We start from the raw sequence: 18,425 nt of genomic DNA on the forward strand, positions 1-18,425 counted from the left end.
TTTGATAATATAATTTGGATGTGGTCTATTACAATCTGAGAAGCCTCGTGTGGCGCAGAGTGGTAGGCGGCAGTATTGCAACCGAAAACTCTCCCCACGACCCGAGTTTGATCCCAGCGGAAGCTGGATTCCCGGATAGCCGGCTCAGGTCGACTCGGCCTTCCATCCTTCCGAGGTTGGTAAAATGAGGACCCAGCTTGCTGGGGAGGGTGACGACTGGGGAAGGCAATGGCAAACCACCCCGCTACAGTCTGCCAAGAAAACGTCGCAAAAGCGGCATCCCCCCAACGGGTCAGACATGACTCGGTGCTTGCACAGGGGACCTTTCACCTTTTTCACTATTACAATCTACAAAATGGCCAAAAGAAGTTTGGACGTTGGAACCTCTATAAGCAGGGAGGTCTGGTGTGAAGCTTACTGAAGCTGCTGTGTGGTAAGTGAACTTGATCCCAGGATGTGGGCAGTTCCCTCAGTTGGGAAAGTGGACTGTCCCATGTGTGGCAAAACCACAGCAAGAGCTTCCTGACCAAAGCTGGATCATCCCAGTTCAAAGAAAGTCATATTTACCCTGTCTGCAAAAACAGTGGACGGTAGAGACCTATAAATCAGATCTGAGACCTTTTCAGCATCATGAACATGGCCAATAGGAAACAGAAAAATCACAGTTGCCGTTCTGTTCATTTGCAGGCCACGGAATTCCCCTGTATGGCCTGTCAGCTCCTCAGCACTTTGTTGTGACACTTCCCAGCGGCTTTTGACCCTTGCTCAAGCAAGAACTATCCATCCACAGTTTAACTTTCCAGAACAGGTAATTATGAAACAAAATCAAACAGCAGAAATGATTTGAGTACATTTTTCTGCATGTATGGTGCAGAGGACTATGTTAATTTAATTTAATGCTTTTGATTCATCCCGGGGCCGGGGGGAGCAATGGAAGGGGATATGCACAACTGCAAGTTCTCTTCTCAGTTCTTGATCTGAGTCCCTCATCCTTAAGAAGTGTGTGGACCAGAGACATCTACAGGTAGTCCTTGTTTAGCAACCACAACTGGGACCGGCAACTTGGTAGTTAAGCAAAGCAGTTGCTAAGTGAAACCACGATTGGGCTTACTTCAGCTTTCCCTTGCTTTACAGACCTGTGAAGGTCATAAATGTGAGGATTAGTCACAAAGGTTTTTTTTTCATCACCATCGTAACTGTGAACAGTCATTAAACAAGGAAGTTGCTAAATGAGGACTACCTGTTTATTTAACCTCTCAGGTTATTATAGCACAGTTCAGTGCTTTAGCCCTACTGGAGGGGAAATTTGATAGTAACCTGATTGATCAAAATCCTAGGCCCATCCTACGTAAAGTAGATTTAGTGGGTTAAGTTGTTCCTCCATATTCTACAGGATATTCCAGACAATTTCTCTCTTTTCTTCCTACATTTTTTACAGTCATTGACAAGCATTTTATATAATCTATATAAAAAGGTTACAAGACTCAAATAGATTATTTCTATTAGTCATCTAGGAAATCTATTTGAGTCTTGTAACCTTTTTATATAAATTATATAAAATGCTCATCAATGACTGTAAAAAAATATAGAAAAAGAGAGATTGTCTGGAAGTGGTTTAGACTACAAAACACTACAAATATGACTTGTATAATACTAAAAAATCTAAATGCTTAAAATTATAAAACTACTCTGTGAAAAAAAATTGTAAAATGCTGAAGTAAAGCTTGAGTCTTAGATTCCAGGATCTGATCATAGTACACTATGAGTCAAGATTAAAAACAACTAAATTAAAATTCAAAAGTACGCAAAGGGTATTGATCAGAATAAGAGAGAGCTTATAAAAATACAAGATTTAACCCACAGAATAGACTTTTGAAAAATAATTTACCTCCTGATATTGAAGGCTGAAATTTCTTGCCTGCTTTTTTAGAACAATGCCTACAAGATTCTGTTACACTTTCTTCAGATTTTGATTTAGAGCTCTGAGATGCACTTGAGTGAACATTGCAGGAAGTGCTGCTCCTTTCATTAACTTTGCAAAACTGACCATCTGAGAGTTGGTTGTCAGAAAAGCATGAGAAATTTCTGAAATTCAAGAATCACAGCTTTCAAATCTTCACAGATATACCATCTTCTGTGGTGCCTTTAAGGAAACAGTTTGATCCAACATGTATTTTAGGCAAAGAGAAATCTCCTAAGTTTTTTTTCCTCCTGCAATTTTTTGCCTTTTAATTAATTAATTAATTGATTGATTTCTGGGCAGATCAAGCATTATATAATTCCCAAAGAGGCTCTGGAATTTCTTATGATGCAATAAATCACACTGAGTTCTTTTTCACAAATCTCTGCCATCCTTTTGCATAGCAACTATGAGGTAATAATTATTTTTTTCAATGGTGGGCAGATGCTGGGTTCAATGCCTATCATCTTTCCACAATACAGTCAATGGTTTATATACTTTTTCCTCTTTTTTTGGTTGGTAGATAGACATCCTCTGTTAAGATTAATACTTTCCTGGCATTTCTCTTCCTTTTTTTTTTTTTGTTTCTCTCCATGGCATTTTTCATTTCAACCTTTATTTTAATTTATGTAATTTCTTTGACAAGAGCCAGTGTGGTCTAGTGGTTAGGGCATGAGGCTAGAAACTGGGAGACCGTGAGTCCTAGTCCCGCCTGTTGGAAGTTCTGGCAAATCCAGCACGCCTCAGTTGCATGTGAATTAACATGTAAATTAAGTTGTCCCACAGTGCAACTCTGAGGAAGCTGTTTGTTGCCACTCCCACTTCCTTTCTCTCTCTTCCTTCCTCTCCACCAGAAGCAAGCACATGGACGTGTGCTGCTCTCCTCCATTCTGGGCACGTTGTGGTGGGCCTGGAATTCCCCTTTCTTCCATGCAGCTCTTGGCAAAAGGCTGGGGCTGAGAGTTTAGGGCAAAACTTAAGTATTTAGAAAGAAAAGAAGAAAAAAGGAACTTCATCTTTTCCACCAAGATGGATGTTACACAAGCAACAGTAAAGTCAGAAATTCTTTTACTTACCTCAACCTAATGTGTCTAAGTGTGTGAGTCTTTATGCTTGGGAGGGCTGAGTGTGTAAGATCTATAACCTGTATTTCTCTGGCATGCTCATTGAATCTATTTTAAAGATAATCTTTTTCTTTGTCAGCTTCTCAGCTGTGTTATAAGCTCTGCTCCATTTCAGTGGTTCTAGCAGGCCACTAAACTGGCTTCACTGCCTTGGGCACAAAGCCAGCTGGGGACCTTGGGCCAGTCACTGTCTCTCAGCCCCACAAAGCAGGAAAGAGCAAACCACTTCTGAAAAACCTTGCCAAGAAAACTGCAGGGACTGGTCCAGGCAGTCATCAGGAGTCAAAACCTGACCCGAAGGCACACACCCACACAACAATCTTTGGCAGTGTTTCTATTTGCTCTGATGGTTAGGCATAGATGAAGATAGCATGGCTTTTTATTTTGTCTTTTTTTCCTTTTAGAAAAGTGTAGGGCTCTGTTTGTTGGTTATGGTTATATTTGGAGATATTATTTTGTGATGTTGATGCTTATATTGAAATATATATACAGGTGTACACACACACACACACACACACACACAGACACTTTCTATCAGTCTATCTATAGGATTCTTCCTTTCCAGTCTTGTTGTAATACAGTAGTAGTAATACTACTAGCACTATTGAAGCTCGGGAAGGAAGGAGCGGGGTTAGGTGGTGAATAAGTCTTGGAAGTCATTTACTTTGTTTTTGTTTTATATTTTTTCTTTATAATTTTCTTTTTTTATATTTAGATTTTTTAAAAAATTCACCTATCTGTTGTCATGGTTAGATTGATCAGAAGGTTGATATTTATGGTTGTTTTGTATTTTGCCATCAAGGGAAGGTTTCAGTATGATTTATACTTCTTGGATTCATTTTTATTACACTTTAATGCTTATTAACTGGAATGTTAAATGTATGTATAATATTTTTAAGCATAGAAATTTGTTTTGAAAACTATACAGCAGAATTAATTTGGCCCAAACAGTTGCCCAATTACTGTATGGGATTCAGCTTGGCCCATACACAAACCTAAAGGCTTACGAAACCATTCAATCGCATTTCCTTAGGTCTTTGTTCGGTACCCCGAAACATACCCCCAATGCAATCTTGAGGCTTGAATCTAACACGCCAACTATTAAGGCTCAGGCCTGGATCAGGATTCTAACTTCAGGACTGAAAATCTTGTTCGACCCTACAGGCCTGATACCTCTGCTGCTGTCAGACAGCTACCAATCCCATTGGCACCATACCTGTACACAAGAACTTTGCAGTCTTGGCCTCTCTCCTGAATATTTAGGCTAGTTAACCTTGGAGAAGGCCAAATCAATAGTAAAAGAAAGAATTAGGGACATTGATCACCAAAATGATATTACTGGTGTTCCCGAATTCTGTCGTCAGATTCTAGATAGCCGTGGGGTATCTGTACAATCTAACCTTGAGCAAATATAGACGGGCCTTTTCCAGAGCCTGCATTGATGCCCTCCCTTCAGCACTGCTGGCAGGAAGATTTCATGGGATGGGACTCCTTATTCACAGAGACTTTGCCCTTGTGGATCCAGGGAGGTAGAAACTCTTGCCCGTGTCCTCATATGGCATCCTTTTTATGATGCCCCAAGATGTGCTATGATCTCCCCAGTCTTCTCTAAATTTGAGGGTCATACAGATTTTACATTTATTTCTTTTTAAGGGATGCTGACTCTGCACTCACATACCAGGTAGCCAAGTATTTTTATCAAGTTATACAACTCTGCAAAATGTTTAATTAGATATATTGTTTCACTGTTTTATTGTTTTTCTTTTCCCTGACAACAAATCGTTAAATTAAACTATTTTCTTTTATTGAAGAGGCTGGTCAAAGGCCATAATAAAGCCATTCATTCATTCATTCATTCATTCAATATTGATGTTATATTTTTACAGGGGTCCCATATTCTACATGATGAAAAATCCCTTTTGTTTGATATTGGTTGGTTGGATTAATCATACATTGGTGGTAATAGTTTTAAGACCATTGAGGTCAAGATTTTATTTAATGAATTTATAAATTTAGCTGCCCAGAATCACTTTTATAGTGAGATGTGCTGTGTATAAATTTAATAATAAATAAATAAATAAATAAATAAAGATATGGTTTAAGAATGCTTAGGTAATGAAGGATATTTCATTATTCTTTGTTTGAAGATATTTGATTGTCACATTCCTATTTTAAATTTTTATGGTATGGCCCTACAAAAATAATCTAGAACATGCTGCCTGGGGAATTCTGGAAGTCCAGACATCTTAAAGTTGCAGAGGTTGAGAAACACTGATCTAGAAGCATGTCAAAGTTTTCAAAATTGTTTACCATGTCTTTTGATCATTTGATTGTTGCTGTAGACATAAATCTTGTTATAGATTTTCAATGTATTTACAGTATAATCAAACTTGATGCAAACTTACATGCAAGAATTTAACCTGAAGGATATTTGGGAGGTATTTCATTCTGTAAAAAGAGAGTATCCTTTTATTTCCTATGCTCACAGGACCTATTTTAGACTGGATTATGTTTTTACTTCTTCTTCTTTCCTTGACAAAGTTTCCAGTTCAAAAATTAATTCTAGATATTTTCAATATAACCCAAGATAGTTTGAATTCTGCTGCATTAGTATCATTGGATGCTGGAAAAACTTTTGACATAGTTCAGATGAATTATTTAAAGAGAGTTATGTCTAGGTATTAAATGGATTGTATTACTCGCAACCAATAACAAGAATAATAAACCATTTAATTTCTGAACCAATTGAGTTACCTGTCAGGGTTGTCCACTTTCTTGGTTGTTATTGATTTAATTCTTGAACCATTAGCAATCATTGTTAGGCAATCTTGCAATACCAGTGGAATTACAATGGTGGACTGAATATAATTTTTTTTTCTATGCTAATGATATCCTGGCAATTCTGGATATTTTTTCTACATCATTGCCTAATTTGAAATGGGTGGTTCAACAATTTGTAAAATATTCAGGTTACAAGTTTAATTAGGAAATACCTAAATTGTTTCCTTTGGGATCTGAGATATCAATAGATCTTAAGATGTAGGGATTTGTCATATGCGCAGAATATATTAAATATTCTCAAGATTCCCTTTCTCAAGAGGCCTTTCTTGGACCTGACCATATTGGACAACTTCCATCCATTTTCCAATCTTCCCTTTGTAGGGTTGAGAGGATAGGAATTGCTCAGCTCCAAAGGGCGCTGGAAGATGCTTACCCAGTCCCTGGAGGCTGTGAGGACTCTGGGTTTTTGGGTCTCCTGGATCTAGAAAGTTACCATCTTTGACTTGACAGGGTAGCACTCCAAGGTTGACAGAGAGCCAAGGTATTAAAAGGTTGTTTGCTTCTTGAAATTGAAATTAATCCATCAAAAGTCTATTGGAATCCTCAAAGAATGTATCAAAAAAGATGGATTGTAGATTTTCTCTGCTGGTGATGAAAGAAATCTGAGGGTACATTAACTCATATGATTCAGTCATATCCAGTTTTGGTTTCCTTTTGGAAGAATATTGTCACATGTATAAGTAGATCTATAACATTTCCAAATGACTGATGTCAATGTGTTATTGAATTATATTCCAAAATTGTGGAATCTGACTGTTTTTGATGGGTATTGGTTATATTGCCTGTGGGAAATAGCTAAGAGAATTATATTGAAAGATTGGAAAAGTAATATTACCCTGGATATCAAAGACTGGATTCAAGAAAAGGCTATTTTTTTTCTACTAATTAAAAAAATGACGCAATACATTTCCTTTGGGATAGATTTCATAATATTTTACAAAAATAGACAATTTTTATGCACAATTTAATATTAAACAATTAAATGAGGATGTGATATTGAGGTTATATCAATTTAGTATATTATTTTAAAGTTTTTTTCTGTTTATTTTATTTTTTTCCATTTTTGTTTTGATATTACAATTCTATAACTAATGTGTTAGGTATTATTGTTTTTGTTTTAATTTGTTTTTGTATATTGTTTTCCCTGTATTTCTTTTTTAAAAATTGCAGTTCTTTTTAAAAAAATTATTTCAAGGACATCAATTGGGGAGAGGCAGGCAGCTTGTGCAGTTGTTAAAGAAGATATCCATTTGAGATTCTTCCTCAGGACTTTTGCTGCCCATCCAAAGGTCAAGGTTATCTTTCAGTGATGGAGAGACAGTGCCATTGAGGTCTGGCCATTTCCTTTTTGGCTTTAATTTAGTCATTGAGGTGTATTAAATGACTAAATTTAATTTAGTTTTCATTAAGGGGCACTGATGCCGCAAGGGTCTTTGCTGTCTCTTGGATTGACTTGACCACTTGTGCAAGACCTTCAGTTTTGGATAATACCTCTGACTGTTCAGCTTTAGCCAAATTGCTGTGAGAGTTATTTCCTTTTCAAAAGAACCAAGTGGTCTTATTCTGGAGGAGTGCTTAGCTAATCTTCCTGCAGTCAAAGACAGGGATAATAAGAGAAACTTGACAGTTGTCTGAGTTAAGCACACCGTTTTGAAGTATGTGACCTGATGTAATATTATTTAGGAGAGGTCTCATCTTTTGATCAATAAATACCTGGATGGAGAGAATTCTAAAGCATTCAGGAAGATGCTCATTTTTAGGAATATAGATGGTGTTATTGAGTTGCTGAAGAACAGCTGAATCCTTTTGCTGCCATTCCTATTGCAAAGCCAGACAACATGAACACCATGCGGCTGGCAGTGAAGTATTTGGCTTAGGGAAAAGTGAACATAGGCTCTAGAAGCCCATCTTCCTGCACTGATGCTGTTATTACGAACAGAGAGAACTAGTTTGTTACGTAGGTATGTGAGAGCAGAGTTCTTTTTGTTATCTGGATGTGAAGGAGCACAATCATTACCATTTTCAACCTGTTATCTTTTAGTAAAGCATCTGACTGAGACTCTTCCTAAAGGTGATGTGCTTTCTGTTTCTCTCAGAAGGATCCATTATAGGCATTAAATCATTGAATCATAAAGTTGGAAGTCTTCCAGTCTAACCCCTGCCCAAGTCAGGAATCAGTATTTCCCTCAGATCATCAATTTTTACAGAAATAATTATCAGTTGATCAAAAAGGCTATTCAAGTCTGGGCAGTTACAAGGGAATGTTTGGCCCCAAGTTCTAAAGATTGTTTTATAGTTAGAATGTTACTTAACTCATCAGTGGGAACATTATTAGATTCACGGGTACAAATGGGATCTTCTAAGTGAACAGTGCGTATATCGGAAACAAGCTTTTCTTAGAAGCCATCACTCCATAGGAATCGAACGTCTTCACTGGGGAAGGTAGAGTTTGGTGGATCATCACATTGCCGGGATAACACTTCAGATCTGTTCACAGAATTCATAGAGTTCCAGGAAATTAGATCCTCGGTAGAAGCCTTTGAGGTGAGGAGATTATTTTTAGTTGTTTTGCTGCCTTTGCTGGTTTCAAGGTTCTAGGGTGGATTCTGTGCCTTGTTTTGCTTGACCATAGCAACAGGAACATTATGTTGCAGGTCAGAAATTTAAATTCATAAAAGTAAGCGAAATAATAAAATAAAATAAGGGGTCAGAAAGAGGAAACTGTAAGAAAAAACAAATGAAATAAGAGCTTATACAGGGCTTGCTAAAGAAGGTATTATTGCAACACCACGTTGTTTAAAAAAAACCCGTGGCATATTTATATAACTTCTTTAATAGAGATTTTGGGAGGAAGAACAGATGAAGCATGTATTACCTATATCCTTTCAAAGCAATATATGGAAGTTACCAATTATGTTGCTAGGATTTGTCTGCTGGCTTTGCATATATAATAGAGGTTACTCAAAATGCAATAGATGTACGAACATGTCCAGTGTTCAGTTGTGGATTATCCTCTGTAACTTTTTCTTCTTTGGATTTTAATGTGATTATGAATCATGTTAAATTTTACCAGCATGGGGGGAAAAATCCTTGTTCATATCTGGTTTAAAATATTAATGCTTCTATTCCTTTTAAGTGTATAAGAGCAGCTTATCCTTTTGGCAGTATGAAGTCTGAAAAATTGTTCCAAGAAAATAGAAACAAAAAATTCTTTAGCATTCTATCCTCTATTGTGTAGATGATACAAAAGTGAGAATCATCACCAAATCCACATCTAATAGAAATGTGGAGGGAGGGAGGGAAAGAAGGAAGAAAGGAATAAATTAGGAAACAGTGAGGCAGATAGCATCACCAGTCTTTTTTGTTTCCTGGTTTTCCATTCTCAAAAGGTTTGATCTGCTGACCTGCTGACCTGCTGTACCTTCTTCCCTCCCTAGTGAATTTATGCAGTGCCCACGAGCACCAACAAGCACCTTTCTCCTCCCCTCCAGATTCAGCAGCTTCAGTAAAACATTACACATACACACGCACACCCAAATAGTAGCCGTAAAAAAGAGAAAAATTAATAGAGTCAGTACATTTATTAAGCCAACTGAAGGTTTACAGAATACTGGCTTCAAGTGGTCATAAAGCAAGAAGCTCAGAAGCTATGCTGCTAATTTCTGCACCCAGCCTGCATATTTTTTCCTTGCAGCTAGTCTTTCTGTTTCCAAATTTGGTTGGTACGAAAACAGAATTGGATTTCTGAAACTCTGACCTTCCCACCTACCTCACTACTATTATGTTTTGAAATCTGGCATTCCCTCCCCTTTACTGTATTAAGACTCATGATGACTGTTGTGTTGTTGCATTGAGTGTTGTATGGAACTTCCTTTTTAATTCTGTTGTGGTTGATTGCTGACCTGTAGTGCTTTGGCATCACTGAAAGTTACATGATGTGTCTCCCACAGAGTCTTCATAAAAACTCCCACTTTTGTTCACTGACTCATAATCATTGCCTGTTCTGTTATAATGACTAGCATCCTGTCAGTTAGACTGTTAGGTAAGATTTATTGCACTTGCTTGATGTTACTTAGCTAGAGATGGATTTTATTTATAAACACCCATATGTAAAAAAAAATCAAAATATTACACAATGGATTACCAAAGCTTTTTACTGCAAGCATGCTTAGGTTTTACCCACCCTCCCTCCCTTTTCGCCCAAGTGTGAGGTAGCCTGCTAACCTTTTGTTGAGGACCTGTCCTGACAACCAAGCTACCATCTCAGTGCCAGCCTGCCACTGAGGCAGGCAGAAGTTGGATCAAAGTGATCTAGCAGGCAAGTGGTTTTCCCGGTGGAAAACACAATAAAACTTCCTATGCATTCTGATTTGCAAGGAGTAGGGTCTTCAGGGAGGTCAGCAATGTGCCGGCCCCAGTCAGCCAGCTGCAAGACCATCCCTGTCCATGGCCATTTCTGCTTGGGCTGCCAGAGAGACCAGAATCTCCTGGACAGCCAACCTTTTCTTTTTTTCTTGTTAGATTCAGGTAGGAAGAGTAGCCACATGGAAGATATTCCACAAGGATGGGGCTCCCCAGAGTTTCCTCCTTTTTCTCTTCTCCCTCAAGCCTCCATACTTGCTAGAGAGGAAAAAAACCAAGGGACACAGGAATCCTTTGCCATCTCTGCTCCCTTTCCTTGCACCTCTGCTTCCCCCAAGCAGCCTCCAGCACCTTCAGTTCCCACCACCTACCCACCCACCCGCATTTGCTGGCCTCAGCATGGAGGTGTGGCAAGAAGGATGCTCTGGGACAGGATTTTTTGAACTGGTGTCTCAAGAATAACAGGAAAGCACATTGCTGGGCCTTTCTTTTTCTCTTGGGAAAAAGACATAATGAGAGAAAGGGAACTGGGAATAGCCATTTCCCATTGTGTTGAGAGTTGGCAGTGCCTGAGGCACCAAGTGTGGCAAAGGCAGCTCTTTTTTCCCCATCTGTGGCATCGAAGAAACAAGCTATTGCTCATAGACCTAAAAACTTTCACCTATTCCTAAGGCTGGGAAAAATATTTTATTGAGATAGGCACCAATTTTTAAAACGGCTTTTTCTGCTTCTCCCTTCCCCTTGGGGATATGCAGCACCTTAGATCCTACACCCCCAAAGCAGTAATGGTTGCAGCCAAAAGGTTTTCCTAGACTACAAGCTCTTCATCTAGGTTTTGCTATGCCCAGGAGGCATTGGGGAAGGAGCAGGGATTGCCCCCAGTGGAAAATGGGTCCTCCCATAGGCTGCAGAGCTTCTTGAAACTGAGAACCATGCTGTCGGCAAGCAAATGCTGATGGTGGGAATGGTTTTCCTTCTTTAGGGGCTGTGGCAAAGGAAGGAAGAGCCATATAAATCCTGTATTACAGATGGAAGGAGTACAACACCCTGAAAACCCAACATTAGATGGAGCATTTTGCTGGGAAATTAACACTTCTCCCTGGAAGCATGCAGGGTATCTTTAATTTTTTCTAATGTAAGGAATTCAGTGGTGGATTGTTTGAGTTATTACCTGCAGACCGCAGAAAAGAAGGCAAACAAAGTATTTAAAATGCTTTTTTCTCCAATATGCTGTGGATTACTTTGGAAACCAGCTTTGTTTTCAGTACTCAGTTCTGTCATCTACAGTATGTACTTCATAAAAGCCTGGTCAAACATGGTTTTCCTTTCAGGAAACATTGCCAACCAGAGAAGCCATTAAAATACCTTAAGTGCTAGAAGCTATATAAATAATTTAAGCACCAAAGCTGCAGGTTGTAAGAAATCAATTTTAAAGTTGGGTATCACTGTGATATGTAACCATTTCTTTCAAAGACAAGAAATAAGAGATTCAGGATCAGAAGTAATATCTGTTGGCAGAGTAGGTTTGCAGGCCACTGGCTGGAAGTTGATATCCAGATGTGACAGAGATAGGACTTAAAATCTGACCTCCAAAGCTTCTCCCTCAAAAGGGAAGAAGACAAAGTACTAAAGAGTCAATGTTTTTAAGCACAAACTTGCAGGGATTTTCCAGCGATCCTCCCATACCCAGGATGGAAGTTGGTTTGCAATTCAGATTGCACCTTGCAAAGGTACTCTATCCTTGGTCTAGGCTGTCTGTGCTGAACATTCCTGTTTTCGTGTTCATGCTCAAGAACCTGCTGTTTCAGCAAGTTGAAAAAAATCTTTCATACTACTTCAGCTTTCTGCCTTTGGCTCTGTCCCTTGTGACCTCCCGTCTGGACTACTGTAATGCACTCTACATGGGGCTGCCCTTGAAGAGCATTCGGAAGCTTCAACTGGTGCAGAATGCGGCTGCACGGATAGTAAATGGTGTCAGGTACTTGACACATGTAACACCACTGCTACGTGAGCTGCATTGGTTGCCGGTGTGCTTCCGGGTGCAATTCAAGGTGCTGGTTGTCACCTTTAAAGCCCTTCATGGCTTGGGGCCGGATTACCTGAGGGACCATCTTCTCCCAGTTGTTTCTGCCCGTCCAATTCGATCTAGTAGGTTGGGCATGCTGCGGGTCCCGTCAGCCAGGGAGTGTCGGTTGGCGGGAACTAGAAGGCGTGCCTTCTCCTCCATAGCGCCTGCCCTCTGGAACATCCTCTCTCCAGAAATTAGGATGTCGCCAACCCTGTTGGCCTTTCGTAAGGCCGTAAAGACCTGGCTTTGTGCCCGGGCCTGGGGCCTCGAGCATGTGGATGGTCCCGTCTCTTGGCTGTATTAACATCCATGCATTGCTCGCTTGGCAGCCATATATATTTATTTTGTATTTATTTTATATTTTAACTGTTTTAATTATAATTGTTTAATGGTTTTATGGTTTTATTGTTGTAAGCCGCCCAGAGTCACTTGTTGAGATGGGCGGCTATAGAAATCAGACAGACAGACAGACAGACAGACAGACAGACAGACAGATAGATAGATAGATAAATTTTAAAAAGGGATTTTCCAAATACATCTTGGGTGTACTATCATGACAGATGGCATAGTGGTGCCAGTTTGTACTATAAGATTTGGCTTTATTTTGGGAAGACAATATTATTTTCAGTGTTCAAGAAACCTCCTCTCTCGCACAATTTTAATACGCAGCAAAGCAAATCTCTAACCAAATATACCAGTTGAAGCCAGAACTGTCGAGTAATGGGATGATAAGATGAACAGTGAAAGGGTGGGTTTAATTCTGAAGCTCTGAGATGAAATGATTGTGAATAAGAGAAGAGGTTAGAGAGATTTTGGCCTGTGTGGCTCCTACTATTACGATGAGTCTAGTCTTGTCCTGTATTTACCCATCTCCCTTGATTATTTTTTCTAGAAAAGGATGTGTTTTTTTCTTCTGGAAAGAGGCCTAAATTAGAAATATGGCAGAGGGAAAGACGTGATGAAAGGCAGAAGAAGGTTGAAGAAGAAATTGAAGGGCTAAGAATCTACACTCGGATGCTGGACATATTGTAGACAGGAGAATGTTGGGAACAAAACACTAGATTATTGGGGCAATTCACACCTTTCTGTGGGCATTGCTAAGAAAGCTTGGAGCAGTAGGGCCAGTTACAGTTGTGATTTTGCTTTTCTGCCCAAATCACATAACTCTGCAAATTGCAAAACTGATCATGGGGCTGGGGGAGGGGAGGGGAGGGAGGAAAGCTGTAGGTAATCCTTGCCCAGGGCTGTAGGACTGGCCCTGACACAATTATCCCACTGGGGAACACATTTACACGGGATATATGGATACATTTGCCTATGACCTACTGATTTTTGGCTGTATGCTAGCATTTTGTATTTTCCAGATGGGCCATTTCCAAGATGATCGGCCTTGAGGTAAAATAGAAGTTTGCCGATCTGTAAATTTCCATTTTCAGAGGTGGGGAGATGAAACAGAACCATGCAGTTTTGACATTGGTTCTGTTTAGTGTACTCTCATATGGGCATGACAGTTTGGCCCATTGCGTACTCAAGAGGAAATGCTATTCCTGATAAGAATGCATTTCCACATGTCCCTCCCAAAATTAAAATGTGCAAATAAGCAGATTTTCTTGTGTATCATAACTACTGGCACTACTTTTGTTGATGTGTAGGTCCTTAGTGGTCTGCTATGTATAGATTAAAGATGTATCTGCTTGGGTTGAGATTAGATTAGAAATCTATATCCAGCCTGCTCTTTCCTCTTCTAAAGGATCCTTGGGAAATATTACTGGGGAGAAAGAAATGTCTTTTTTTCTTGGCATCTGACCATACTTGGATTTTTTGTTTGTTTGTTTTGTAAAAATCTGATAAAAAATCAAATTTATCTTATTATTGGTTTATTTTTCCTATCTAGCCGACAAGAGAGGTTTCAAGGGCTGCAAGAAGAGCTGAGGCCAGCCCAAGGTTACAGCAGCTTTCACAGCCAGTAGTTAGGAAAGAAATGGAGTTCTATGAAAACATATACAAGGAGGTCCCAATCCGCCAAGTAATTTTTATTTTTACTATGATACCTTGGTGTTGGTGTAAGGGCTGAGACTGCAAGGTAGGATCAAGCAGTTGCCAGGCTGGAGAGAATCAGATGTAAACAGATCTCAACAGCCTCCCAAGCCATCAAGAGACTGGCTGAGTATCTGCTGACATGGAAGGGTGGGAGGAAAAACCTTAATGTTTAAAAATCAGAGCATAGATCTACAATATATGAAGGCCCTGACTTCTTTTCCTTGCTACTGTGGTGGGCAATCTACTGTTGCGTTTAAGACTTATTCTTGTTCGCAATAAAAGTTTCTAATTTAGCTGAGTTGCGTCTGGGAATCTTCTGCCAAGTCAAGCCAAGGGCTGAATAAAGTGTCTAAAGTCTAGAGAGCTGTGATTTACTGCTGAGCCCAAGTGTGAAGCCTGACAGCTGGAGAGATCCTTTAATATCTGGGTTAGCTAGGGGTTAATGTGTATCATTACAGGGACGCGGTGGTGCTGCGGGTTAAACCGCTGAGCTTGCTGATTGGAAGGTCGGCGGTTTGAATCCGTGTGACGGGGTGAGCTCCCGTTGCCAGTCCCAGCTCCTGCAAACCTAGCAATTCAAAAACATGCAAATGTGAGTAGATTAATAGGTACCGCTTTGGCGGGCAGGTAACGGCGTTCCGTTTAGTCATGCCGGCCACATGACCACGGAAGTGTCTACGGACAAACACCAGCTCTTCGGCTTTGAAACGGAGATGAGCACCGCCCCCTAGAGTCGGACACGACTGGACTTAATGTCAAGGGAAACCTTTACCTTTACTAATGTGTTTCATTACATATACAGAAAAACTCTGTTAAAACCTCTGTATAATGGATCTCAATGTAATGGCCTAAATTTTCCTGCCATCCATGCCACCCCATGCCTCATCGCCACTTCTGCCCCTTTCCACATCTCACTGGCTGCTGCCACCATAGAACCTCAGTAAGAAGTAGCTACGCAACCACTTCCTCCTCTCACCATGCCCTGTTCAGTGCCATTGCCAATCCCTTCCTGTTCAGGCCACCTCTGAATAGTGCTCCTCATGCCATTGGCACCCTCCACCTTCCACACCCTCATTACTGGTGTTTCTATAGATGCCCAATGAACAGCATCTGAGTGAGCACCTCCTCCTGCCATGCCCATAAAATGGATCACCACCAGGGTCTTCCACCCTCTGACCCAGGCCATCTTGATGCTGTATTCCTGTCTACCAGGACTTAGGAAGATAACCCATTTCTCTTTGGAGACCCAGCAGATCTTTCTGAAGTGATCTTATTCATCTCAGGATTTGACAGAATCCTACATTCAGCTCTTCTTGGAATCTTTTCTATGCGAAACTTGCTCTGCTCCTCAGAAATGTTACGTAGATACCATCAGAAATGTACCCCACAAAAAGAGTCCCTTGGACTTCATTGGATATTTCATTCTGCCCAAACTGTACTACTTATTGTGTGAGAACTCTGGGGCTACAAGAGAACATAAACAGCCATTCACCAAGTGGTAGGTAACTTGCTGAGTTACTTCTACAACTGTTGGAAGAGATGATTTTCAGTAACTTCATCTGTGTGGTGAGGGTAATTGTTTGCCGCCCGATTTACACCCTTCCTTTCTTAGTCCTTTCTCTCTTTGGGGTTATCACAGCACCACAGACAATGGCCAACAGAGCCTCTTTTGCCTGACCCCCCCCCCCAAATAATCAGAGCAGCCTATCTGTCCCAGTCACTTTGCTACCATCGCCATAAAAGTATTTGTTGTATTGAGTGCAATTTGAAGAGAGATTGCCAAAGAGGTCGAGACTCCAAAGAGGTCGAGACCTCCTGCCAGGAGGTTTGTATGGCACTCTGTAGCTTAGCATCTCCTTTGTTTTCAGAGATCATTGAGGGGCAGGGAGGGTTCAGAGGTCCTAATCCTTCGACGATGCACTTACCTTGTAGCTTAGCTTTTTCAGAAATATTCTGGAATGAATCCTATGTTCAAAAACCAGCACCTCTGTTCCTCTGCAGGTACCCCCGGCTGCCCTGCAAGTAGTCGCAAGTCCGAGGCTAGTTGAGCTAGCTAAACCAAAAGCACTGTCTTCTGAGGGTGCCGTTGACCGTTCCCCCCAGTGGCCTGTGTCAGTGGCAGCCAAGCATGCAGTAGCTTCCCCTCGACTCAGCGAACTCGCTCAGCCTCCCAGCAGGTGGGGTTTCCCAGATGATTTGATGGCTATGTCTGTGGTCTGACCAACTCTCCAATTGAGGGAAGGGATCTTTGAGTTATCTTGGCCTGAAGATAACTTTTAAAGACTCAGAGAGATCTGAGGGCAAAAGGTTCCTCTGAGCACTCAGAGATCCTACTGTTCATTGCATCTCATGCCAGTATCTTATTTTTTCCGTTGTTTTTGTCCATTGAAATTAGTGATCCAGTAAAGAGGAATGTGTGGGGAAAGTTGTGAAAATGTATTTGTTACATCATCTTCATTTGACAAACTCAGCAATCCTTTGGAATGGACTCCCTTCTATATATGGAGCCCATAGAAATTGCAGCCATTGCTCGCCTCTCATAAATGCCCTGAGTGCCTGATTTTTTTGCTTTATATCACCCATTGTTGCCTGTGCTGGATGTATCTTTCTGCAACATCTCCAGTTATCTGGTTGGCAGATGAATAAATAACATTCGTCCCATTGACTTCAGTGGGAGCCACTGAGTTCATTGAGAACCAAGAGCCTCCTGAGTTGGGTTGTTGGTGGAAAGTCTACCATTTGACAAGTATTTGCCTTCATTGCATATAGAGGAGGTGAGACAGACAGACTGTTTTACCATAGAAGATCTTTGTTTCTATTGTTTTCCTTTCTGCTGAAGCCAATGGGACAAAAATAGCAGGAAACATGGGGTGGTATCACAGTGGTATCATGATGATAGGGACGAGAAGCTAGTAACAAACCATACATTATGACATTACAGCGCAAACCCCACGACTTACATACAGTGTCAGGACACAACTGCAAGAAGATGTGGTTTGTGTTGCGACAGCCTGACACATGTTTTCTCTAATGTTAGGTTAGCAGAAATTCAGAACTGATCCAGGAAGGTTATTACCCTATTGACAGAGCAAAACAAAAACAGCACGGACCTTAATAGTGGTTTTTTCCCCCCATCTAGCATGTGAAATTCTGAACTTGGATTCTTTTGTTAATCTTGCAGACAGCTTTATAAAAAGGAGCAGCTTTGAGGCTAACAACTCTTTTAAAATTTCTTTTGTCAGGGCCCCAACCAACCTTGTGCAGTTTAATCCAGATGCCTTTATTGTAAAGGAGTCTGCTAAGAAAGCATTCTGTACAGAAAGAGTCAAGCACTTAGCAGAACCAATTACTCGTTGGTCACATTGATCGTCCACATCTTTCTGTGGCATTTTCAATAAATTAAGAGAACTACAGTGGCTTGCCTTGTCTGCTTCTTTCCACTGTTGTGTTTTGACTTCCACAAGACCTTAGTAACACCTGAGAAGTATCATGAACTGAACTAACAACATGGTTATTCACATGTAAGCGGGAACCTGACTTTTAAAACATTAAAGTTTGATCTGTCTTTTCATCTGATCCAATGTTTATTACATAGCTTTCATAAAGCTAATAACAGAATTTAAATCTTGATAAAAATCAATATCCAGCAAGAAACAAAGCAACAATAAAAGATAAACAGAAATACTGTAAAAATAATACCATAAAAACAATATATTTATCATCAAAATGGTAATATCCTTACAACAGAAATAATGAAACAGTATTATAAAAAGTTAAACCTAAATAACTAGAACCCATGCAAGAACTCCAAAAAGTTTGCCCTTGCTCTAGGCCTGTATGGAACTAACATATTCTGCTCCTCAAAAAATAAGGACAGATGCCAATTCTGGAGACATCTAGAGGTAGATTTCAACCAATATCAATCCAGTAACAATCCCAGCTGAAGGCATTTGGATAGCATGAGCTCCTGGATATGTCAGCAATATAATTCACCACAAGGATGGAAAAAGTGGTAGGATTTAGTTCAGGA

At 40.2% G+C, this 18,425-nt stretch overlaps 1 protein-coding gene across 2 annotated transcripts in view; it reads left to right on the plus strand.

Moving 5' to 3' along the window:
* SPMAP2L (sperm microtubule associated protein 2 like) overlaps positions 1-17,808 on the plus strand; it is a 33,938-nt gene extending 16,130 nt beyond the window's left edge. For both annotated transcript variants that reach the window (XM_063294751.1, XM_063294750.1), the window contains 4 exons: positions 688-808; positions 14,250-14,381; positions 16,397-16,572; positions 17,638-17,808. In XM_063294751.1, coding sequence (XP_063150821.1) covers positions 688-808; positions 14,250-14,381; positions 16,397-16,572; positions 17,638-17,761 — 553 coding nt within the window. In that variant the 3' untranslated portion in view covers positions 17,762-17,808. The remainder of the gene's footprint in view (positions 1-687; positions 809-14,249; positions 14,382-16,396; positions 16,573-17,637) is intronic.
* The last annotated feature ends 617 nt before the right edge of the window (positions 17,809-18,425 follow it).

Source organism: Candoia aspera, chromosome 2, assembly GCF_035149785.1.
Source record: "Candoia aspera isolate rCanAsp1 chromosome 2, rCanAsp1.hap2, whole genome shotgun sequence".
Lineage (NCBI taxonomy): Eukaryota > Metazoa > Chordata > Lepidosauria > Squamata > Boidae > Candoia > Candoia aspera.